This window comes from Ictidomys tridecemlineatus, chromosome 3 (assembly GCF_052094955.1).
Source record: "Ictidomys tridecemlineatus isolate mIctTri1 chromosome 3, mIctTri1.hap1, whole genome shotgun sequence".
Taxonomy (NCBI): Eukaryota; Metazoa; Chordata; class Mammalia; order Rodentia; family Sciuridae; genus Ictidomys; species Ictidomys tridecemlineatus.
The window spans coordinates 205,300,756-205,324,750 of record NC_135479.1 but is presented as its reverse complement, the minus strand read 5'-3'; the positions used below and the strand labels follow the sequence as shown (position 1 = coordinate 205,324,750).

At 44.3% G+C, this 23,995-nt stretch overlaps 1 protein-coding gene across 2 annotated transcripts in view; it reads left to right on the top strand.

Annotated features, from left to right (window-relative positions):
* Urb1 (URB1 ribosome biogenesis factor) overlaps nucleotides 1-23,995 on the top strand; it is a 69,451-nt gene that overhangs the window by 39,313 nt on the left and 6,143 nt on the right. For both annotated transcript variants that reach the window (XM_005323536.5, XM_021725346.3), the window contains 13 exons: nucleotides 530-1,385; nucleotides 2,331-2,532; nucleotides 3,123-3,309; nucleotides 6,667-6,725; nucleotides 8,735-8,928; nucleotides 10,298-10,408; nucleotides 10,492-10,555; nucleotides 12,125-12,296; nucleotides 12,664-12,769; nucleotides 20,015-20,175; nucleotides 20,758-20,869; nucleotides 22,592-22,698; nucleotides 23,213-23,356. In XM_005323536.5, coding sequence (XP_005323593.2) covers nucleotides 530-1,385; nucleotides 2,331-2,532; nucleotides 3,123-3,309; nucleotides 6,667-6,725; nucleotides 8,735-8,928; nucleotides 10,298-10,408; nucleotides 10,492-10,555; nucleotides 12,125-12,296; nucleotides 12,664-12,769; nucleotides 20,015-20,175; nucleotides 20,758-20,869; nucleotides 22,592-22,698; nucleotides 23,213-23,356 — 2,475 coding nt within the window. The remainder of the gene's footprint in view (nucleotides 1-529; nucleotides 1,386-2,330; nucleotides 2,533-3,122; nucleotides 3,310-6,666; nucleotides 6,726-8,734; nucleotides 8,929-10,297; nucleotides 10,409-10,491; nucleotides 10,556-12,124; nucleotides 12,297-12,663; nucleotides 12,770-20,014; nucleotides 20,176-20,757; nucleotides 20,870-22,591; nucleotides 22,699-23,212; nucleotides 23,357-23,995) is intronic.

Here is a 23,995-nt window from a genome sequence, read left to right as displayed (position 1 = left end):
TCATTCTCCAACTAGCCAAGAGCTGCTCTCTGGGCAGTGCTTTAAACTTGGTTGGGCCAGAATTAGTTTCTCAGAGTCCCTTGAGGCCAAGTGTCCTGAGGTGGAGGCAGGATTAACTTCAGTCAGGACACCTTCCCAAGACACATGGCCTGAGATGTGACCACTTGATCCCAGTTGTCCAGAGACACCACATCCCTTTACCAGATTTTGCAGGGCAAGGCTTCTGGGAGACCAGAAGGTGGCTTATCTTAATCACATTTTGCATTTGTGTGTGGCCCACCCTCTGCATTGGGTGGCTGGGGAGAGCGGCTTTGCCGTACAGTAAGTCCACTCTGGCTGGTTGCATCAGACATGCTCGTGAACCTGGGTCAATGCCTTGCAGGGAGGAGCAATCTGTCTCCCGACCATGGGTCAGCAGTAGGGCTACAGCCCTGCTTCCTCCTCACTCTCATGGCAGTGAGTGTTCCCTGGCAGTGACTCCTCCTTGACCCTGTGCCTCATATGAAGTATGTCACTGTCTCTGTTTCAGACACTGGACGAGGTGCTAATGGCCATCCTCAGACACCCGACACTGGAGGGCTGGTTTCTTGCCCTGGAGCAGCAGGCACTGCCCCCTCACACGCTCAGCCCCATCCTCGTGAAGCTCCTGGCGACCCACTTCAGTACAGGGGCCCTTCAGCTGCTGGTGGTGAGCGCCCGAATCCTTTGTAACATGGGTCGGCTTGGCCTCCTGGCCAGGTACTCAGAGGCCATCACCCAAAGTGTGTTGAGGGAGCTGCGAGCCAGGAGAGCAGGCCCACCCACATCACTACCCAAGACCCTACCACAGCTGAAGGCCCTGCAGGAACTGCATCCATACATGGAAGGTGCCCAGCTCCGAGAGGTCACTCTGGCCTTGCTGGACCTACCTGAGGCCCACCTGCTGGCCCAGCGACCCACGAAGTCCCCTGGGAAGGAGAAACACCTGAGCGCTCTCGGAAAGACTTTGGTGCAGCTGTTGACTGGCAGCCCTCAGGACCAGCTACAGAGCCACAAGTTCCTCTGGTCTTCTGAGTATGTGAGAGGACTGGGGCCTCTGCTCCCAACCTTAGCTCTGGATGAACTGGACTCTGTGTTCCTGCACACTCTACAGAGAGACCCTGTGGTGGCCTCCGTGGTGGCAACCGACCTGCTTGACTATTGCCTGGCCCGGCGGACACAGGCGGCCCTTGGCATCGCTGCCCTGCTCCTTCAGCAGAGCTGCACCCACCTGCTGAGGTTTGAGCTGTGGTGTGGGCAGGCTAGTGTGGGCCTCCGCCTGCAGGAGGATCTGGACAGCTTCCTTCCCCTCATCCATCTGTACCTTCAGTGCAGGACTCAGGGCCTCTTCATGCGCCCAGCGAGAGGTATGGAGAAGGCTGACTTTGGGCAACTGGAATGTTACAGGTCAGGGGCTTGAGGAGGAGAGATGCATGTTCATTTTAAAATCCCTCAGCATCCTGGTCTGAGTGCTTTAGTTCTTTTTGCTCTTCCAGCATCTGACCAGCTCTGAAGATTGAGGAAGGTTGAGAAATTCCCAACACCCTTCCATCTCTCCTAACCTAGGGAATAAAGCAAGGGTGCCCCCTTATTACCCTGTGTGAAGGGCCAGGGTTGGGCCGTAGTCGGGGTCTGGGGCTGTGTCTTGCCAAGTTGAGGACTCATTCAGGGCTAGGCCGTGCCTTGTCTACTGCACTGTCCCCACCTCCAGGGGAGATGGTGAGTTGGTGTCATGTGGGACAATGTGGTTCCGGCTTTCTTTTTTCTTTACCCCGCTTGGTTTCAGTTCTGATGTACTTTCTGATTACCTCAATTCAGTTAATTTCTTTTCTGTTAAATGCTCAAATGCCTTTTCCCTTGCTGCTTTGCCTGTTTTGTATAACTTTGTATTGAATGTGAAGATGCTTTAGAAACCAAGACAGCCCCTCAGGCAGGAGCCTTCCTCCAGTAGTTCTTGATGTACCTTTCCTTGGCCACCCTCCCTGCTCCTGCACCTTAGAAAATGAGTCCTGTGGTAGTTCAGAACTTCAGTACTCATGGTCTTATGAACTTAGATCTGGGGCATACATGGCACACTGGGCTCTAGCATTTGTCAAGAATGTTGACTGATGAGATGGAAACGATTAACAGCTGGGCCCCGGGTGGAGACAGATGTATAGCATTTGCTGATTTCCTTGATGCCAATACTATTGCTATGGCCTGTTTCAGGCTACCAGAGTGACATCACAGGATACCTAACAGCAGCTGGCTGCTGTCCAGGCTGGCTCAATTGAGCATTGTGTGATGACCTCTGCATGGTGTCTTTGTCCTAGTGTCCTCTGCTGTAATTTCTGTCTTGAGGAAGACCCTGTGGAAACAGCTGCTGGACAGGCTTCTCAGCGCTAATGGGCCCCCAGAGTCTGGGCTGCTTCAGGAAACTCTGGCCCAGCTAGTCCCATTTGCAAGAGCCAAAGGTCTCCGAATGCTCATGGACCATTTGCCCAGCTTGCTTCAGACTCCAAACAGTCACAAGAGGTAGGAGGGCATGGGTCGTTAGATGGCTGGTCTCCTCTCAGCTTCACTTTTCTCTTTAGTATTTATGAAGTAAGTTAGTGAAAAACAGCTGCTGTCCTGTTGTGCTGGTTGGTGAGGAGCTGTTCTGACAAGAACTCTCTTTCTGACTGTCCATGCTGGAGCAGGCACATCTCCGAGAGCTTCTGAACTGGTGGTGATTTCCCCCCAGGGGTTGGTTGGCAATATCTGACTTTGTTTATTGTCACAGCTAGGGTGAGGGGTGTGGCATCCAGAGGGCAGAGGGCCTGGGATACTGCTAAATATACTGTAATGCACAGGACAGCCCTCTACAAGAAGGAATTATCCGGCCTTAAATGTCTCAGTGCCTACTTGGAGGGACCCTGATCTAGATAAAGTCTACACATAAACATATCCTTCTTTCTGCTGATACTGTTGGTTGTGAACATTATGGTGCATCTTTGATGTTTAAGAGTTGTGGGGAGCCTATGGTTCCTAGGATGGGGAACAGGATTCAGGGCATTGTTCCCATGTAGGTTTTTTCAAGGTTGGATTGAATCCTCTAACTCTGCAACTCTGGTCTCCTGCTGCAGTTGGCTCATGGCAGATGCGGTCTCCACAGCCCTGGAGGGGTCCTCAGGAGAGCTGAGTGCCTGGAGGAAGATCCTGCTACAGTCCTGCATGCAGTGGCTGGTCACGTCCTTCAGTGGTAGCCAACTAGGTGATGCCAGTACCCAGGAGCAAGAGAGGCAGATGCTGCTCAGATTAACCGAGTTGTTGGTAGGTATCATTTTTTACAATCCTGATTACACCTTTAAGGGACAGTAAGCTAGATAAACCAAGCTTTGCAGATACATTTCCAGCCAAGTAGCATGGTAGGACGTAAGAGGGGCCATGTCCAGGCAGAGTAGCAGATGGGCAGCCCTGGAACTGATGAACTGTCTTACATCAGGAGCGACTGCTATGTTGTCAAGTACTTTTTTGTATCTACTGAGATTTTTGGTAAGTTCTTTGTTTTAATTTTTCTGTTAATAAGGTAAATTATATTAATTGTGTATCGAATGTTAAATCAACCTGGCATTCCTGAGATACACATATTTGATCATGATGCATTATCTTTTTTATATACATGTGATTTGATTTTAATGTTTTATATATTCCATAAAGTATTTTTGCTTCTGAGAACATGAGGGATATTAGTTTGTAATTTTATTTTTCATCCTGTTGTATCTTTTTTCCTCTGGTTGATTCCCCCCACCCCCACTCCTGGGTTGGGTGTTGAACCTAGGACCTCATGCACATTAGTCAGGTACTCTACCACAGAGCTGCACTTGCAGCCCTCTAGGACTTTATTTTTATTTTTATTTTTTTGAAATGTGGTTCAAAGCAATTTTATTATGATGCATCTTAATGCAGTTTTCTTCAGGTTTCTTGTGCTTAGGGTTCAGTGAACTGTTGAGTCTGTGGGTTGATACTTTTCATTACAATAGGAAATATTTGGTCATTGTTCCCTTTTATCAAAGTGTCCTTTCTGAAAAATACTATATTTTGCAAAGAAATAATTAACATCCCAAAGTTTAGCAAAAGTATATGAGTTATTCTCAATGCTTGGTATCAAATTGCATTAATAGTCCTAGACTCATGATTAAACTCTGAATCTAAGACTTAAAGTAATTATAGGAAAAGCGGTAAAAATGAACAAGTGTGTGGTAAATACATTTTTAGGTCATAGATCAAGCTGTGTACTTATTTAGTTACTTTAAGAAACTATGAATTTTTATGCCACAGGTTTATGAATTTAAGGAACTCAAACATGGCAGAACTGAGTGAGGGGAGGATCATGCCTGAGACTGGGAGAGCTGAGCCGTGGAGGCAAGAAGTGCCTACTGGCCATGGAGCCACAGGGAGTGCTGCCCAACTTCATGGGCCTCCCCTCTGCCCAGCCATGGGACAGGCACTGGATTGGGCCTTCCTTCCCTCTGGTTTAGTTGAGATATTATGTATGTCATGAAATACACAACTGTTAAGTATACTTCATATTACCTGTGTACCCCACACTCCTGTCCAGGATTTTCATCTTGGGGATGATTCCTGTGCTTTTTCCCCAAACGTGCTTCCCTCTGAAGCCATCACTCTTTTTTTACCCCAAATACTGGGGTTGGAAACAGGGGCACTCTACCACTGAGATATACCCCTAACCCTTTTTCTTTATTTATTTTTATTTTGAGACAGGATCTCACTAAGTTGCTCAGGATGGGCTTGAACTTGTGATCCTCTTGCCTTATCCTCCTGAGTAGCTGGGATTACAGGCATGCATCACCACATCTGGTGGAAACAACCACTCTTGATTTCTGTCAGCATTAGATTATTTTGCCTGTTTTAGGTGGTCATAGACTTGAAATCATACAGCATAGTATGAACCCTTTTGTGTGTCTGGCTTCTTTCAGTTAAATGATGCCTTCTGGACTCATCTGTTGTGGGAATGAGTAGTCTGTTATGTTTTGTTGCTGAGTACTTCTCCATTGTATGATGCCTACGTCCCCTTCCCTAGTTACATGAAAATTTGGAATTACTGGTTTTGTGACTATAAAACTAAATTTAAAACATACTCATTACAAATATAAAGCATTGCAAAACATAGTCTCCCATTACTTAGAGGCCATCCTACTATAGGTTAGGTGTACATCCTTCCAGAGATCTTGCGATATATATCTACGTGCATGTATGTGTACACATGAATGTGCTCGTGAGATAAAACTTAAGTGTAATTTTAGGTTTTCATAGAATCATATTGTGCATGCTGTATGTAACCTGGTATTTTAGCTGTTGGTTTGGTCTGGGGTTCTTTTAATATTTATTTTTTAGTTGTAGTTGGACACAATATCTTTAATTAATTTATTTTTATGTGGTGCTGAGGATTGAACCCAGGGCCTTGCCTGTGCTAGGCAGCTCGTTCCCACAAAATCTACCGCTAAGCCACAACCCCAGCCCTTGGTCTGGTTTTTTAACATAATACCATATTTTGAAATTTCTTTCCCATGCCAGTGACTAAGCACTGCCTTGACCTTTGTCATGGTACAGTGATCATTCCCAGGTAGATGAACAGCAACATGTATTGCTGCACCTGTGAGTGGCTTTCCAGTTTTTGCTATTAGGAAGAGTATAGTGTGTTATTATAAAGCATACGTGATGAATCTCACTTGCTATGTCTTTGCACATTTGATCACTTTTCTCCAGTTGAATACCTGAAAGAGGAACTGCTGGAGCAGAGAGAACATATATTTTAGAATGGAATGAGTAGAGTAGCTTCTTTCAGTTAAATGATGCTTTCTGCTTTCTGAACTCATCCTTTGTGGGAATGTGAAGTCTATTGTGTACTGAATGGGAGTTGACCAAGGTGCCAGCTGCCCCTGGGATTCCTTCCATAGGTTCGGCACTAAGGTCTCCACAGCATGGCCAGCTTGGTGGAGGGAGGCAGCAGCCTAAGCATGCACTGCTGTTAACTGGTCTCTCTGGATCCAGCATCTATTCTTCATTTCCATGTCCCTCTTCCCTTTGTCCAGCATGTACCCAGTCTCACAAGTGGGTCTCCTTGGCTATTTAATTAAAGACTAACTGCAAATCCTTTAGTGCTGTTTGAAATGGTAGACTAAGATAAACTTAGCAGGATGCTCAGGAATTTTTTTTTTCCCCATTCAGTGAGGAGGAGTATGCTAATAAAATGTTATTAGCAGAAATAACGAGTTTTTTTTTTTTAAGTTAAAAAACACCACCAGGCACCAGAAGCCTGTGTGATTTTGAGGTTATTTGGATAACTGTTTCATATTGACTGGAAAGCCCTAACTTCAATCCACAGTCTACATTTTAGGTTCTCCTCTCTACCCTCCCAAACTTAAACTATCTTGTGCTCATCAAGAGTGATCTTAAGGGACTGGAACAGGAGCCGCTGGGAAGGATCAAACTGCGGGGGAGCAGTTGGGGCTCCTCTTTTTCAACTCTTTGGTCAGGTATTTTATAGAAGGGAAATCAGATTCAGAGAGGTAGCTGCCTTCCTAAAACTTGTACAGCTAGAACCTCTCTCAGTATTTTTAAAACACATTGATGTTTCATGATATTTCTTGCTTGCTTTATTCATAGCGTGCACTTAATGAAGTTGATCCTGGTACTTGGCAGAAATTTGTGAAAACAGGACTCAAGTAAGATGATTTTTTATTTACTTGGTATCATTATAAAGGTGTGAATGTCGTTAATCATGAAAAACCTCTTATTTAGCTTGTTATAATACAAGTGGAAGAGCAGGTGTTGCCTCATTTTTAGAGCTAAAAGGTAAAGATGGTTGGAGAAATGAAATGATTTGCCTGTTGACATGCAGGGTGACTCTAATGATGAGGAAGAAGCAACATTTTGAAAAATGAAATATTTTTAAAATATCAAAACGTGCAAAGAGTAATAGCATCCAAATTTGATCCATGATGACAGTTTTTTATGCCTGTACTAAATTTGTCCTAATTCATTTTCTCCTCCTTCCCCCACTGTTCTTGGCTATGCTTTGTCTTGTTCGTGTATATTTTGTATTTTCACATTTTACATGTCTGTGTTTTATCAGTAATGTTTTATGTGTTTAGTATCTTACACAGATGTCTTTCTTTTTCTGTTTTTTCTTTCACCCAGTTGTTTTTGATTTATTGAACTTGATGCATGTAGATCCAAGTCATTCATTTTTATTGTTATATAGTATACTGTCTTTAGATGCTGCACTAATGTAGCCCGTCCTCTACCAACGGACATTAGGCTGTTTCCCCAAGTCTCTCCCTTAGAGTCCTGACTAGACTAGCACATGTATCTTATGTTGCTGTGGGTGAAAGGACATGCTGGCTGTTAATGTAGGCACACCCACAGAGTCCCTCAATGTGCACACTGCTTTCCACAGTTGAGTGAATTGCTCTCTCTGCAATGTGGGTGTAAATCCATTTTTCATGTCCTTGTTGACACTTGACATGGTCAGACTCCTTAGTTTTTGGCACTCACGTAGTTGTGAAATGATGCTGTACCATACCTGTAATTTTCATTTTCCTGATCATTCATTAACTTTAGTCAGAGAAAACTCTCTCTCACAAGAGGAGAGAAAGAAGTGAAAGAGGGTCCAGGTTAATGACAACTATAGATGATCATTATGTTGTGATGGCTTTCTCTCTGACTTTGGTTAATTTGTGAGTATGGAGTACCTACCTTAACTTAGTTGATTCTTTTGGGTTTTTTATTTGTTTGTTTGGGGCAGTGGTTGGTACTAGAGATTAAACCCAGGGTACTTAACCACTGAGCCACATCCACGGTCCTATCTATCTATCTATCTATCTATCTATTTATTTATTTATTTTGAGGCAGAATTCTTTAGGGCCTGGCTTACTTATTGCTGAGGCTGGCCTTGAACTTGTAATCTTCCTGCTTCAGCCTCCTAAGCTGCTGGGATTACAGGCCTGCTATACCATGCCTGGCAATTAGTTGATTCTTAACATTATTCATTTAAAACTAAAAAAACTTTTTTCTAGATTATGGATATTCTGTCTCTGTAGTGGTTTTGAAGGATTTAAGTCATAGTTTCCAGCTTGAGTAGCCAACAGGAAGGAAGCAGGTGAGAGACCTGGCCGGCAGGGTGGGCTGGGCAGCACTCAGTTTCTCTACTCAGGTCCAGTTCTTCCACTGCCTCCTGGTGTTTCAACTAAACAGGAAGTTTGTTTGGTGTTTATGTCATAAAGAAAATTGGATCCTATGCCACATAAGACATTTTGGTCACTAATGGGCCTGTATACGACGGCGTTCCATATGAGATTGTTTCTCCGAGTGATGTAGTAGCTGTCTGAGTAAGCACACTCGAGATGCTTGTACAATGACAAAACTGTCTAACAGTAACAGTTCTCAGAGCGTGTCCCTGTCATCAGTGGTGCAGGCTGCAAATGCACTGTGTCCCACCTTGTTTTCCGAAGCATCTCTGTGTGGTGGTGGACAGTTAGAAACAAGGCTAGCAAGGATGATGCCATGGTAGAGGTAAAACCCAGGTGATGGGTATGTGCACATCCACTGTGACATTCTCAACTTTGTGCTGTGTTTGAAAATCTTACTAGAATTTTGAGAAAAAAAAAAATAGTTTCCTGTAGAATACATTTCCCTAACTTGAAACTCTTTCCCTTTTACCCTGGCCTCCCAGGTTTCGCTATCAGGATCACACCTTCCTACAGACCCTCTGTGCTGCCACACAGCTCCTGTATGGCCCGGAGAGCACTGTGCACACCAAGCTCATCCAGCTCCCGGTGGTCCACATGATGCTCACCCAGCATTCTCTGTTTTTGCCAACACTGCTGACATCTGAGGAAGAAGGAAACCCAGACAGTCAAGTAAAAGGTGACTCTCACACAGCCTTCCCAGTTCAGTTGCAGCTTTTATTTCCTATGTCATCAAAACTTCTCTCCCACTAGTTTTCAATGCTAAACAAGTATTACGAAAATGGCAGTAGAATATCTTGTTTCTGTCAAATCCAGAGTAAAGAAATACTGCTGCCATAAGTTCAGACAACAGTGAGACCTGTTTTAAAGGCCTCATCAGGTTTAAGGGGTCGTGTACTGTATCATGTGCAATGTTAGTGTCTGGGAGTTAGGGAAAGTGAGGGGTGTGGGTCTCTAACCTGAGAGAAATTGATTAGTTGTGTGAATTTTCTTAATGGAAAGATTGAAAATTACCGAGGGAGAAGGGCTGAAACCTGCTCCTTGACAGCAGTTTACTGTTCTGAAGCTCTTCTAAAGCCAGGCTTTAGAAGCATTGACTAAGCAGCTACTTTATGCCCATGAGTCCCAAGTGTGGTTTTGGCTATGGAGGATGTCCAAAAAGTTGTCTGACAGTCCCTGTCCCCTCAAAGCCACACTGAATATTTAGAGAAGCAAAATCAACACCTCAGATCATTGGAAATCTTCACAGGGGCAGTCAGTAATGAACTGCAGGGTGGAAGATAATTGTCACCCAAATGATAGGTAATAGATACATTAAAAAGGGTTGTGCCCTTTATTGAAGCAGGAATATAAATAATAGAGATTTTGGTAGCATAATTGTGTCATTTAGCCTTTCATCTCTGTGACAAAAATACCCAACAAGAACAACTTAGAGGAGGATAAGTTTATTTTGGCTCATGACATTGGAGATTGAGTCCATGCTGGTCTGACTCCATTGCTTTGAGCCCAAGTTGAGGCAGATATCATGGAAGAAGGGTGTGGAAGTTGAAAGAGAAGGACCCACAGAAAAAAAAAAATCCACCTTTTCTGGGGCATACCCCCTGTGACCCACCTTCTCCACCTGCGTTACCACCCAGCCAGTTCATTCAAACTAGGATGGACTGATTTGGTCACAACTCTCATTATGTAATCAGGTTGCCCCTGAATATTCCTGCATTAGCAGGAGCTCTTGGGAGACACCTTATAGCCAAACCTTAACAAGAACCATAGGGGAAAATGCTTGGATTTAAAAATCTTAGTGGCTTAAAATTGTGCAGGGGGCATGAACAGAGACTGGTCCTCAGCCTTGTCAAAGACCTAGGGATACAGCTACTATGAAGATATGTTTATTTTACAAAACAGGAAAGGGACTAGACAGTGGTCCAAACCCCAGAATCATTCGGGGGCTGTTTCAGGCATTTCGATGTTCCCTGGAATGTGCCCTCCCTACTCCTGTGCTGAATGTATGTGTCTCTGCAGGGCTGAGCATTTTGGGGTTTCTCTTCCAGAAGCACTGGTGGACCTGATGGCAACCGTGGTGAGGATGTGCCCCTCTGTCTGTGAGAGTAGCCACTTTGCTGTGCTTCTTGGGGCCTACAGGGCCACCCTCAGCATCTTGGGTAAGGGTTGAGAACTGGTGGGGTGTATCTCATGGTATGTTTAAGGAGCTCAGCTTCCTAAAGGGAGCCTCATTGACTTCCAGATCAGAAGATTTTACTTCTCCTCCGGGCGTATGAACAGAACAAGCTCAGCCTCATTAGTTTCAGGTGAGTGACGGAGCCCGCGTGTGCTGGGACCAGCAGGCACTGAGGGTATTGGCCCTGATGGTGCAGCTGCCTCTCCACACAGCAAATCCCAGGCTTGAGAGTTTTCTCATTGGTTTTCAATTCTCAGTTCAGGGTGACGGAGACAGATCCTCTAGCTCATGCACAACTCCAGCACGAGCTACTCAGGCAAGGCTTGGCCTTGCCTTGGGTCTCCTGGTGGGCCTCCCCCACTGACCGATGGTGCCTGTTAGTGGAGGACCCGCCCTTAGACACACTCCTGACTAAGAGGTCTCATTTGGTTAATTTTTATGGAAATCTTTCTCTTCATGCTTCTCTTTACTTAAAGACATATGATGGGGTTTGGGGAGAAGAGTGAGGAGGGCTGCCTGAACATTAGGCCTGTTCTGTTTGCCCATTCCTGCAAGTGTCTCTCTGTACCCCTCACCCGCCCCTATCTGTCACTCTTCCTCTGTCTGTATATCCTGGGCTCCCAGGAGCTGCTTCACTTTGCTTAAGTTGAAAGCTGTATTAGCTCAGAAGCTGCCACTACCCCAAAGAAAGAGAAACATTCTGTCAAGAATACCCAGGTCTTATGTAGAGACCCATTCTTCCCCTTGTGCACTGGCCCCTTTTCCCTTCTCACCTTGGGGTTGGTACTCTGTCATTTGTACCTCTCCTGGAACAGGAACAGTCCCTGTGTACCTGAGTGAGTGAGGAGGGCAAATCAGGCATAAATCTCATTACCATGAAGAAAGAGCCCTTCTAACTGTCCGTGTTGCCTCAGATTACCCTTGAACTCAAAGAGCCAAGAAGGGAAGGTGAGGCTGTGCAGCAGTGACAGCTAGCTTAGGTTATGAGAGCCTCCCTTCAGCTCTCAGGAGAGTGTGAAGGAAGGAAGTGAGCTCATGGGCTCCATGGAGCTGAGGAACATAAAAGCACTTCTAGTTCCCCAAAGTACTGTCTCCATCCAGGAGATGGCAGAAAGCTGATTGACATTTCAGAGCAGGGAAGTGGCCCTCCTCAGAGCTGGCTTTAGGAGCATCCTGACAGTAGTAGGTCCATCCAGGAGGTAGATAGAGTAAGAAGGAAAATTGGGAGGTGGGGGTGAGGAGAGAGAGGCCTGTCATTTTCTTGGCAGAAGGCCTTGGGGGCCCTCTCTGGGCAGTTGCAGTGGGGGTTTGTGGCATGCATGGTGTGCATAACATACCTGTGATGGACACTCCAGGTGGGGCAGTCTAAAAGTCTTATGCAGGCAGACCTGTTCACTCGTGGCCTGTGGGCAGAAGGAGTTCAGGATTCTGCCTTTGGTGTAACTGGGGCTCTGCAGCCAGGCTCCCCAAGTTTGAATCCTGGCTCTGCCACTTGCCAGCTGGGAGGTAACCAACCAAGCATCTTTCCTAATCTTTTGCCTCTTTTTCCTGTTTTCACAAAGGGGTGATAGCACTGCCTTCCATGGGGGCATCGTGCAGATTGTGTGAATTAATGTACATGAAGTGCTTAGGATGGTGTCATAAAGTGCTGTTCCTACTGAGTCCCTGTGACCAGTCTGCCTTCCCTTTATGGCTCTAGGGTGCTGCTGTGGGGCCCAGCAGCCGTGGAACATCACAAGACATGCCGGAGCCTGGGAAAGTCGCTGTGGCAGCAGCCCAGCGTTGGGGATATTCTTCGCCTGCTGGATCGGGACCAGATGATGCAGACCATCCTGCACTTCCCCTTGAACCGAAGGCTGCTGCCTCCTGAGGTTCGGCTTTTGCCTTCTGCCCCTTCCTCTCCCAGGGCTCCCTCTACACCCTCAGCTTTGTCTTTCTTATTAACTTTTTATTAAGTAAAAGCCCAACTGTGTACAGAACCGACTGGGCCCCAGGTACCCCTCACCCAGACTGGCTACCTTGTATCATTTATTCCCCTCCCCTACAAGCTTATTTGAAGCAAATTCTAAAGATCATAATATGTTTCATATGTAAGCATTGCTTTTTATAGAATCTCTTCTGCTTTAAGCTCTTAAATATTCAAAATAATTTGAGCTTTGATAACAGTGGGTTAACATTGACATGCTGATACATTTGTGAGGTTGAGTCATGCATTTTTATTGGTTTTGGCTATTTCAGGACTCACAGGAATCAGTGTTTAAAGACAAGAGTGTGAAGGTGGATCTCAATGGCCTTTATGACCCCTGCTTTCTCCTTCATCTCTTCAGTGAACTGACCAGGCCAGGTAAATGCAGCCTCCCTCATGGATGCCTGGCTGCTGTGTGGGCTCCTGGGGTCAAATGACAATGTCGATCGTTGCCATAATTCCAGGTTTAAGGTCTGAATCTTGAGATCTTGATGGTTTTCCGTTGTCTTCTCACCTTTTCATTCCAGTGATTTTCAGCAGTCACTGTTACAATCATCTTTTCATTGCTGTGACCAAAAGACCTGACAATAATAACTAAAAAGAGGAATATCTTTTTGGCTCACAATTTCAGAGGTCCATGGTTAGCCAATTCCATAGTTCTGGAGAAGAGCATTATGTTGGAACGGCATGGTGGAGGAAATCAGCTCAGGACATGGCAACCAGGAAGCAGAGAGAGAGCTCTGCTCATCAGGAGCAAAATATAAACCCAAAGGCACACCCGCCAGTGACCTGCTTCCTCTAGCCATCCTCTACCTGCCTACAGTTACCCAGTTACTGCCTAGTTCATGTATATTGGTGGATCGGTCCGCTGATTACTTTATAAGTTTCATAATCTAATCATATCACCTAAAAATGATGCTCTTACACATTCATTTTTGGGGGGACACTTCATGTTTAAACCATAACAGTCACAATTCTCACGTTTTGAATATAAAGTGGTTTTTAGAAAAATATATATTTATCTTTAAAACTAAGGGTGTCTCTTCTTCCTTAATGTTTTCCTAATTCCTAATGATGAGCATTTTCTGAACTTTTCTTAGATAGTGGTCAAATGCCAACAGAAACTAAAGTTTTTATGCTTGAGTTAGAGTCTGCTGAGGTTGACTTGGTTTTGGCTTAAGTGTATTTTCAGAGTTGCATTTTATGCCTAGAAGCCTGAGGTGGACAGTCTTTATGGGTAAATGGGTGGTGGGGAATGAAAATATGTATGTATATAATAGTACCCCTTACTGGGGAGATATCTTCCAAGACCCCCAGTGAATGCCTGAAACCACAGATAGTTGCAAACCCTATATATTCTGTTATTTCTAATGCATACAGAAAGTTTGTGATAAATCACTTGCAGTAAGCAGTTCACAATAGCTTACCATAGATTTTAGCAACCTCAGCATAGAATTTGTTTTCTTGCCTTAAGTTAAAAACTGCCACTTTGTGGCCTCTGACATGTCTGAATTGCCAACATCACTTCTCTTGCTCTTTGGGATTATTATTAAGTAAAATAAAGGTTACTTGAACACAAGCACTATGACACAATGACAGGCTTGATAATAGAAATAATTACTAAGTGACCTGCAGGAGGCAGGGATGATTCACATTCTGGGCCTGACGTGTGTATAATTTTGTCATGCTGCTGAAAGCAGCCTGCAATTTAAGACTTGTGAATTGCTTATTTCTGGAACTTTCCATTTAGTACCTATAGACAGTGGTTGACCACAGATAACTGAAAAACTGTGAACATCTTGAGAATGCTGAACACCTATTAGCAAAGATGGTTGAACTTCCCAAGTTAAAAAACACCAAGAGTTTCTCTTTGAAATGTGCACCCATTTATTTTGTCCATTTTGTAATGAGATTGTGTGTTGGTTGAGTTTTGAGGTTTCTTTATGTATTTTTGTTGTAGTGTTAGTCCACAGAAGGACATGTGTCAGCTTATCTCTTCATCCTCAAAACAAGGTCTTTGATAGAGCAGAAGTTTTCTCTAAATTAGATAGATTTATTCTTTTTAAGTCCAGGGTCTATTTGAGGCATGAAGTTCAGGTCCAGGTTGGTTCGTTTGTTGCTGATGTCCAGTTGTTCAGCCCCCATTTGTTGAAAAATGTCTCCTTTCCCCATTTCCTGCTGGGCTGCAGTGGGAGCCCCTCTGCCCATGAGGCCTCCTGGGAACTGTCCTGAGAGGCCGGGGAGAGGTGGCTATTACTAACACCAGGTAAGGGCCTTGTCAAAGCTGGCAGTGGGGACGGGAGGGTCCTTGCTCTCCACTGGGCTTCCTGTGACACCCCAGTAGGGATGCGAGGGCTTCTTGGATGCTGTCTCAGGAGGGAAATTGGGGCCCCTCCTCATAGCCTAACAGGGCTGAAGTCCAGGCACCCCACTCTGAATTTGCTCGTGTGGTTCAGAACACAGTGAGGTGTCTGACTGCAAGTCAGTTCCTGTGTTGTCTGCCCCTTTCTAGTCTTGGCTCCAGAGAGGAGGCTTTTGTGGTCAGTGCCTGTTGGCACTTCTGGTTGCTGCTTTTTCAGTTCATCCCTCGGGTGTAGGAGGCGGAACAACATTCCAGGGACCCTCAGCACCTGGGAGGTATGGGGGTGCCTTGGAGGCCTGCTGGTATGTCGAGGGCTTCCTTGAAGGGGGCCTCATAGCTATATACATTGGGTGGACTAGGGAGACCACGCCCCCACTGTCTATCGTACTTTCCCCTTTTTTAAACTTGAAAGTTTTCTTTTTATACACAAAAGCTCCTACCTGTGGACAGTTGTGCTAAACCTCTACCATTGCCCTTTGTAACCCTTTTAAAGAGATCAAAGGAGACTGGCTTTTCATTGAGATTCCCCATTAGTAGCTCTTTGTGGCTGGCACTAGCTCCCCTTGAAGAGCACAGTCCTGTTCCTGAAGCTGGATTTTATTTGCAAGCGAACAGGGTATTTTGTACAAATGTCAGAAAGGGTGATAGCAGATGGGTGTCCTCATCGCCCGGGTAGCCACGGGCAGCAGGCTCACCGAGGCAGATCCGCAATCTCTCTGTGCCTTGATGGTATGGTGCCATCCAGGTCTGTTCTTCATCACACATGGAAGTAAATTTTCCACAGTGTAAAAATATGAGTGTGCTGGCCATTGTAACTGGAGAAAATTAGAACAAATCATTTGGTCTCTTCCCCTGCTTCACAATAGAACTCTTAGGATAATATTTAATTCTTAGGAAAATATTTAACAGTAAAATCAGTTGGGTATTTTTCCCTAAGTCTTGAATACTTACTTCCTTTTTACGTGGTAAGGGACAGATCCTGGGAGCCTGGGAGCCTTTTTTGAGGGGAGATGTACCAGTCACCCATCTCCTTACCTTTAAGTCTCCTGATACAGACCATTTTAAATCTTACTGGTATAATATAGTTCTTAAAAAACTGCAAAGCACATTAGTCCTCATCCTGAAAAGTATTTTCAGTAACTCAAAATACTGGTGGTATTAAAATTCACATTGAAGTAGAACATTTCAAAAAGCATAGAGGTGGAAAAGGAAATGTATACAACGAAACCCAAAATACCCTCCAAAGGTAGGTTTATTAGGTGTTGCGATGGGCTTCATGTCCTCAGCAAAAAATGGATGCCTGGTGACTTAAACAGATTTCATTGGCTGCTAATAAAAACAAACCACCCCAACAATAAGACAGTTCATTGGGAGAGGAAAGTTCCAGCACTAAAATCAGTTAAACTGTGACACAGTTGTTTTGGTGAAGCCACCAGCCAAATCAAGAAATAAAGCCTAGGGCTGGGGTTGTGGCTCAGTGGTAGAGCGCTTATCTAGGCATTGGGTTTGATCTCAATTCCACATAAAAATAAATAAATAAAAGTACTATGTCCATCTACAACTAAAACGATAATTAAAAAAAGACATAAAGCATAGTGGGTAGCTCCTCAAGCCCCTTCTTGCCCATATTTGGACTTTACATAAATGGCATCATTCATGGTACATTCTCTGGTGCCAGGCTTCCTTTATCCCCCATCACATCCATGAGAATCACCAAGCTGTATGAAGAAGGCCCCCACAGTGTGTTTTACTTCCCACCTGGCCCAGGGATTGCTGAGCTCCTTGTAGGCCCAACTTGGGTATATGGTGAGTCTTCACGTGTCCTGTCAGTCAGAGAGAAACCACAACTCACAGTTCCATTTTCAACCCTTTGCTGCAAATAAGAACCTATGTTCTTAACCTTAAGCCCTTGACCAAGAAATGGAGCCAATCAAGGCTGTTGGTAATGGCAGTGACAAACACTTTCTCCACAGCTAAGTCTGGTCCTCAACGGAAGAGATCTGAAATCTTTAGCTCATAGTTCACAAAGCAGCCAGCACAGAAAGGTCACTTGTTCTAAGCCTTGTCACCAGACGACCAATACTGAGTCCTACCCCACAGTGCACGTGGTGGGGAGTCCTGTAAGAAGAGGCTTGAGGGAAACTTCCGGATTTAATCCTGGATAATCATTCCAATTAAGCCATTCTCTGAAGGTCTGTTGGTCTGAAGGCCAAATTGCTATTCATGAAGTTCTTCAAACAGAGTGACATTTATAACTGTTTTTAAATAGCCTATTATATTTTCAGCATCCCAAGGGCAACCCTTTTCCATAAGTGTTACAAAGCCAAAGCTTCCATAAAGTAGCAGAGATAATTATGAAATATGAAATTGATTTTTCCTTATGAACATGTGGAAAATTCATTTGTCTCAGAATGTCAGCGATTACTAAAAATATCCCAGCCAGCTGAGTACCAGCTCATTTTAGTGAATGTAACATTAAATGTTTAGACTTCTTTTCCAAATATATTCTATGTATAGTATTTGTTATGTAGGTATCTCTCAAACACAACTCTTCTTTTCCAAAACAATTTAAATCTAATTTGGTGCTTTTAAAGCTTTTGGGCTTTCCTTCCCCATCAAAAGTAATCAGTTGTGAGAAATCAAGAAATTGAATCCATCAGCCATTGGAACCCACAAGTCATATGATTCTTCCTTTTCCATTCTTTCAGTTTTTATCTGTGTCTTGATGTTAAAAGTGGGCTTTGGTAGGCAATCTGCACTGGAATTCTGCTTCTTTCCTGATCTGTCCATCTCTGCCTTTTAATTGGAATATATTCACCAGTTATATTTATGAGATTATGATCTGACTCTGTTTTATCTTCTTTGTTGATTTTTAGCATGTGTGTGTGTGTGTGTGTGTGTATGTGTGTGTGTGTGTGTGTGTGTGTGTGTAGTGGTTGCTTTAGGATTCATATTACACGTCTTTAATTTATTGCCATTTACCTGCCGTGGAGATGATTCCACTTTGGACATGATGTGAGATCCTTATAATGGTATGAACTCATTATTCCCTTTTGGCTTTTGTGCTATTCTTACCACACACTGTATTTCAATATCTATAAACCTCACAATAGATTGCTATTTTTGCCTCATTATTTTTTGAAGAGATTTACTTGTTTGTATTCACCACATGGCCATCAGTTCTTTTATTAGTGCATATTAATTATACAGAATAATGGGTTTCATTGCGGCATATTCATACATGTGTAGACATACTTCAGTCACTTTCCTGCCCTCCCTCCTCCCCCTGCTCCTTCCTCTTCTCTAATAGTCTCCCTTCCTGAAGGTGCCATTTTTACCATTTTTTTGTTCTCTGTAGTCCTTGATGTAGATCCACATTTCTATTTGATATAATTCTACTTCTGTCTGAAATACTTCAGTTAAGAATTCTTGTAGTTCAAGTCTGCTAGTGATCAAGTCTTTTAGCTTTTTTATATCTGAAAAAAAAAAACTTTTGAAAGATTTTCAAAGGGAATAGAATTCTAGTTTAATAGGCTTTTTTTGTGCAGTACTTGAAAGATGTTGTTCCACTGATTTCTGGGTCACATGGTGTTGCTAACAATAATCATCTGCCATTTTTCTTCTCTTTTTTCTGTGTGTTGTGTATCTGCTTTTAAGATCTTTTTTCATTACTTGTCTCAAGCAATTTGATTAAGATATGCTTGGATAGGATTTTTTGTTTGTTTGTTTCTTGTGCTTGGGGTTCCTTGAGCCTCTTGGCCCTATGTGGGTATAGGTCTTGTCAAATATGGAAGTTTGGGCTGCTTAGATTGCCCCACAGCTCAGGGATGTTCTCTTCATCATGGTTTTTAAAATGCTGTTCTGTCTGTGATTTAGTTTGGATAGTTCTATTATTACTGTCTTCTGAGTCACAAGCCTTTTTATTTTCCATAGTATCTAATTCAGTGGACCATTCAGTACATTTTCATCTCAAACATTATAGTTTACATCCCTAGAAACATGGTTTGTGTTTTTATATCCTATATTTAATATGCTCCATCTGCCCTCTAATAGTCTCCCTATTTTTTAAAAATGCTATTAATGGTGTATCTTCTCTTGGTAGTATATTACAAGATTACCAGCTTAGAGCAGTCATTTCATTTGGCTTGCATTTATTTCCTAACTAGGTTATTGGTTACTCACTCTAAAGAACTTCATAACATCTTTATGGATAATTATCATGGCTAGGATAATTATCATGTATGTGTTTGTGGCACTGGGGTTTGAACCCAGGATCTCAAGTATGCTAGGCAAGTGCTATATCACTGAGCTACATCCCCAGACCTTTTATTTTATTTATTTTATTTTTTATTTTATTTTATTTTATCTTGAGACAGGTTCTTGCTAAGTTGCTCAGGCTGGTCTGGAACTTGCAATTCTCCTGCCTTAGCCTCCCAAGTTGCTGGGATTGTAGGCATGCATCACTGCACCCAGCTCAGATAAATCATTTTTTAACAAATGACCTATCTCTATTCCAAGTCCTTCTTGACAGAATTTGTTTTGTAAAAAGGCCTGGGTTCTTATTAAAGTATTCTGAACATTGTGGTAAGGTCCTCTGCATATCTGATCCACTTTGAGTCTTGTCCTCATCTAGAGCAGTAGGAGCCTCTCCAGGCCTCACAGATACCAGCCAGAAGGCTCTTCTGGCTATAGCTGTTACTCAAGTATGGTGAACCAGTCTTCTGAGAGATTTTTTTAGTTTGTTTGAAGAATGAATAAGGGTTGCAGAGTGAATCTAGCTTAATCCTTTGTAAAACTGATGAGCCAGGTCCAACTGGCTTATACTGGCTACATTTCCCAGCCTTCCCTTCTGTATTTTCCTAGGTGGTGCTTGCAGTTAGTAACACCATGGCTGTGGGCTGAACAGGCAGACATGGGGAGCTGGCTGCAGATCCCCAGTCAAGGCCCCGGCTCTTGGCTGAGCACTTAGCCCTGGGTCTCAGCATTCCTCTGTTCCTTTCCAGCTCATGGGATGTTCATGGGAGAAAGTGAAATAACCCCAGTGAGGATTTACAGGCTCTTAGAAACTGAAGACATGGCAGTTATTGCCACAAAAAGGGAAATATTTTTTAATCCAACTCTGCAGCTGTTAGGGAGCCAGAGAAAGACTTGCTTGCTTACATTCAGCACATGTAGCTGAGATTGGTAAGATGCAGAAAAGAAAAGAATAAGAATCATAAAATCCTGTTGTATGTTTAGTGTAGTATTTTGTTTCTCTGTAGAATTTGTGGTGGACTGTCGAAAATTTTTGGATTCAAATGCTCTGGGCCTAACTGTGGCAGCCCTCAGTAGCTATGACCCCCAGATGCGAGCTGCAGCTTATTCCGTCCTGGCGGCCTACTACTCACACCTGGAGGGTGCTCGGTTCCGGGAGCAGTCCCAGGTGAGTAGGAAATGGGGACAAGCCTATGGGAGGACGATGGGCCTGGCAGATGTCAGAGAACTAGCTGGCTGTCTGCTGGGTCTGGTAGGAATATTTACTGGAACAGGTATGTTGCTGGGAGATCTGCTGAGGAACTAGTCTTTTGCCTCTAGGAGGTGATGCAGGAAGCTACCTTTGAGCCTCATCTCCTGGGGAGTAAGAGCAAGGTTTCCCCTTACAATGGCTCTTCCTGTGGGTAGACAGATGCTTGGTTTCTATTGAGCATTTCTTTGGTCTAAACTTAGTAATGAAGATTTCTGACCCTCAAAAATCTGTGCCCTGTGCTAGGAGAGAACCAAGAGCAGCCTCTCAGGATACAGTGCCTGGCCTTATCTCTGCCATTGGGCATGGGCTTGCCTCCTGAAAGAAGGTGAAAAGCAAAACACGTCCCTAAAATGGTAGCAAGCTGGTGTCTTGTGCTGTGAGCTGCATCCTTTGTGTCCCTGGGTTGGGAGGAGCAGGCACGCCTGCACAGTGGTGGTTCAGCTACAGAGTCACAGTTCTGAAAGTGCTCCCCCCACCCCGCTCTACCCTATCTTTCAGCTGCTTTACCTGTTGGATGTGGTCCGGAATGGTATTCGAACCCCGAACATGAGACTCACTTTTACCTTGGCTCTCTTCATTGCCAAGGCAGCCCTGCAGATTTTGAAACCAGGTATCCCTGATATAATCTGGTTAGAGAGAAATTGAAAATTGAAGATTGAGCAAGTTTGCATCTGGAATTTATCCCACGAGTGTAATCAGTCACATATCTATGAGAAATGACATGTTCAAGGTCATTCAGAGCCTGTAATAGTAAAGAACTGTAATAGTGAAGAACTGGGAGCCATCGTAACACCCATCAGTAGTAGACAGAAAATAAGTGTTGAAACTCTGTAGGACTAGATCCAGAAAAAACTAAATGGAAAAAAAAAAAAAAGATGCAGAACAGTGTGTATGATGGGGGCAAGGAGTATGGACTCATATTTGCATGTTATATAAAACTGGTAAAAGCAAATAAAACCCAGGAGATCACAGCATCCCTGAATGTGACCATATTAGGGACTAAGCTGGCGCTGAGAGCTTGGACTTGAGCTAAGTGCCTTGGGCCCCTTCCTGCCTCGGTGTCTTCACTCTGAAGCAGGGTGATAATAGCACCACTGCCACACCTCTAGGATCACTGTGCAGGTGACACCCCAGAACCTTCACAGGCTGCCTGGCACAGTGCCTCCCATCAGGTTGGCCGCTGCTCTTGGTCCTCACTAGTCCCTGCTTAGGAGAACGCAGAGTGGCTTAGGGGTCCCTAGCTGGAAAGCATGGAGTCACTGTGCACGTGTCACTGGGTTTTTAGAACACAGCTCCAGTGTTACCCACAGGGAAGCGGGGCTCCTCCACTGAGGTGGTGTGAGCAAGAAACCTTAATTCATCACATGTCTTTGTTTTGCCATTATTGAGAAAAAATGGTGGAATGCTGGTACAGTTGAGGACTGCAGGGTTTTTTTAGCATAGATGGTTGTATCTCAGATGAGAAAACAGCCCCCCAGCTGATGCCACCACCTTCACACCAGCTGAGGCCCCCAAGGTTGAGTAGTGTGTCCAACACCACAGTTAGCTTGTATCAGGCTGCTCTTAGAATTCAGATCTGATTTTCATTTCCTCCTTAGTAACTTTTAAAAATATTTTTTAGTTGCTGATGGACTTTTATTTTATTTGCATGTGGTAATGAGAATTGAACCCAGTACCTCACACAGGCTAGGCAAGCACTTTTCTACTAGGCTACAACCCCAGCCCACAATCCTATGTAATTTTTATGACATGGTTTTTCCCTGCCTTACAAATTTGAGGAAGAAGAAATATAATTAAAAATAATTTGTAGATTTTAAAAGTCCTATTATGAGAAAATACAGCAGAGACCATGATGTTTGTAGTCCCCACCTCCCATCCAGTGTGTGGCACCCGGGTGTAGCTGTCCCACATCAGCACGCAGGTTGAGGTGGGACCTGCAGGCAGCAGATGCTGAGCTGGCTCAGGCTGTAGTGGGAGGAGGGTCTCACCTCTGCCTGTGTTCTTGAACTGAGGCTCCCTTCCTGAGATAGGTCTTCTCTGTGGGAAGCAGAGGAGAGTGGGCTGATGGGTGTGATGTCAGTCCTGTGCTGCTGTCTGTGTGGCCAGGTCCAGCAATGGTTCTGAACCACAAGGGAAAGCCCATGTGCGGTTGCAACATCAGGTGTCCAGCTGTATTCTAATTCTCAAGAACCAGTGTTCTGGGCAAGGGTAGAAAAGCTCCCTGGGGACAGGGCCTCGTGGCTAATACCCAGAGCACCTGCCTCCCGTGCTCTGCCAGCCTCAAGGTGTCCTATTGACACTTGCAGTCAGTGACTATCTTGCCTGTTCTCAGAGGAACACATGTACTGGAAGATCAGCAAGTTCCTGCTGTCACATGAGTACTTGAACATGGACAAAGTGCCGGGCTTCTACCAGTTCTTCTACAGCTCTGACTTTGAGGTAATGCTTTCAAAGCTCCTAGAGAGTCCTGAACTGTATCACTCAGTCACTGTTATTTTTCTGGTGTTTTCCTCATTAATACCATTTCCCACACAGCTGAGATGATTGCACAAACAAGGTCACAAAAAGGAGCCGTTCACATGGGCTTCTGTGTAGATGGGGCTCCTGTCCCCCGCACTGATCATGCTTCTTGAACCCTTAACACTCTCTGTCAGTCCTGACTCTTCCCACATTCTCCTGGGATTTCCTTGGTGAATGCCTGGGTTAAATAAAAGTATCTTTTTGTGGAGCCCCCTGCCTGACCAAAAACAGCTTGGTGTTTGAACTGACCTGGTCCTTTATTCCTGACCTGAAGCAGTGGAATCAGGGACGAGACTAAGGGTTTTAATATATAATCAGAAACAGAGGCCAGGGCTCCTATGGCAGTCTTCGCCACCACTTGAAAACAGTGGTGTTTGAAGGGTTGTCAGATGAAAGGACTTTAATGATGCTTTCTCATTTGCCTGGGTTATAGCAAAAAACCGAACAGGAATGGGTGTTTGGGATTCTGCGGCAGGGGATTCGTGACAAAAACAGCTATGAGCTTTGTGCCCGGCGAGGGGTCTTCCACATTATCCTGACCTTCTTCAGCAGCCCGCTGTGTGACGAAGTGGCACAGGTGAGCTAATTCTGTAGGATTATTTGAGACAGAAAGGTCTGCTCTGTTTTGTGGTTTTATTTGGAAGCCAAGTCCTTGTGAATTCTAACCCAATGTGGATGTGACCGCCCTGAGCCTGGCTTTGAAATGAGGAAAATGAGGTTCCATTGACGCCCGTCCTTCTGCCTGCATGTAGTGTAGGCTAATTCACTCATGCGCAGGGTGGGATGCCCAGTACCATTTCTCCCCCGATGAAATGCTTTTCATTGCCTCCCTCTCACTGTGCTCTTGACTGATAGGGATGCCTTTTATTTTGCTTTCATAAGAAAGGGACCAATCAGTAATCATGAGCCTGTGGAGCTGGCCAAGAGCTTAGGAACAAATTACTCCACATAAGTGACAGAGGTGCCCTCAAGCCACCAGGATTTCACTTAGTGCTCAGAAGCATCAAAACTTGTAAGGAAATTGGGAGTCTTAACTGCCTGCCACCCCTAGCTAATTTGGAATCTGACCTTAGACTTCATTTCCTAGAACCAAGAGCTGACAAACGTGTTTTTTAGGAAATAGGTAGAAAAAGGCTTTGGCATTTCCATTAATTCCTAGCAAGTTGGCTTTTGTTTCTGGTATTTTGTGAAATGTAGATGAATAGGAGTAAGTCAG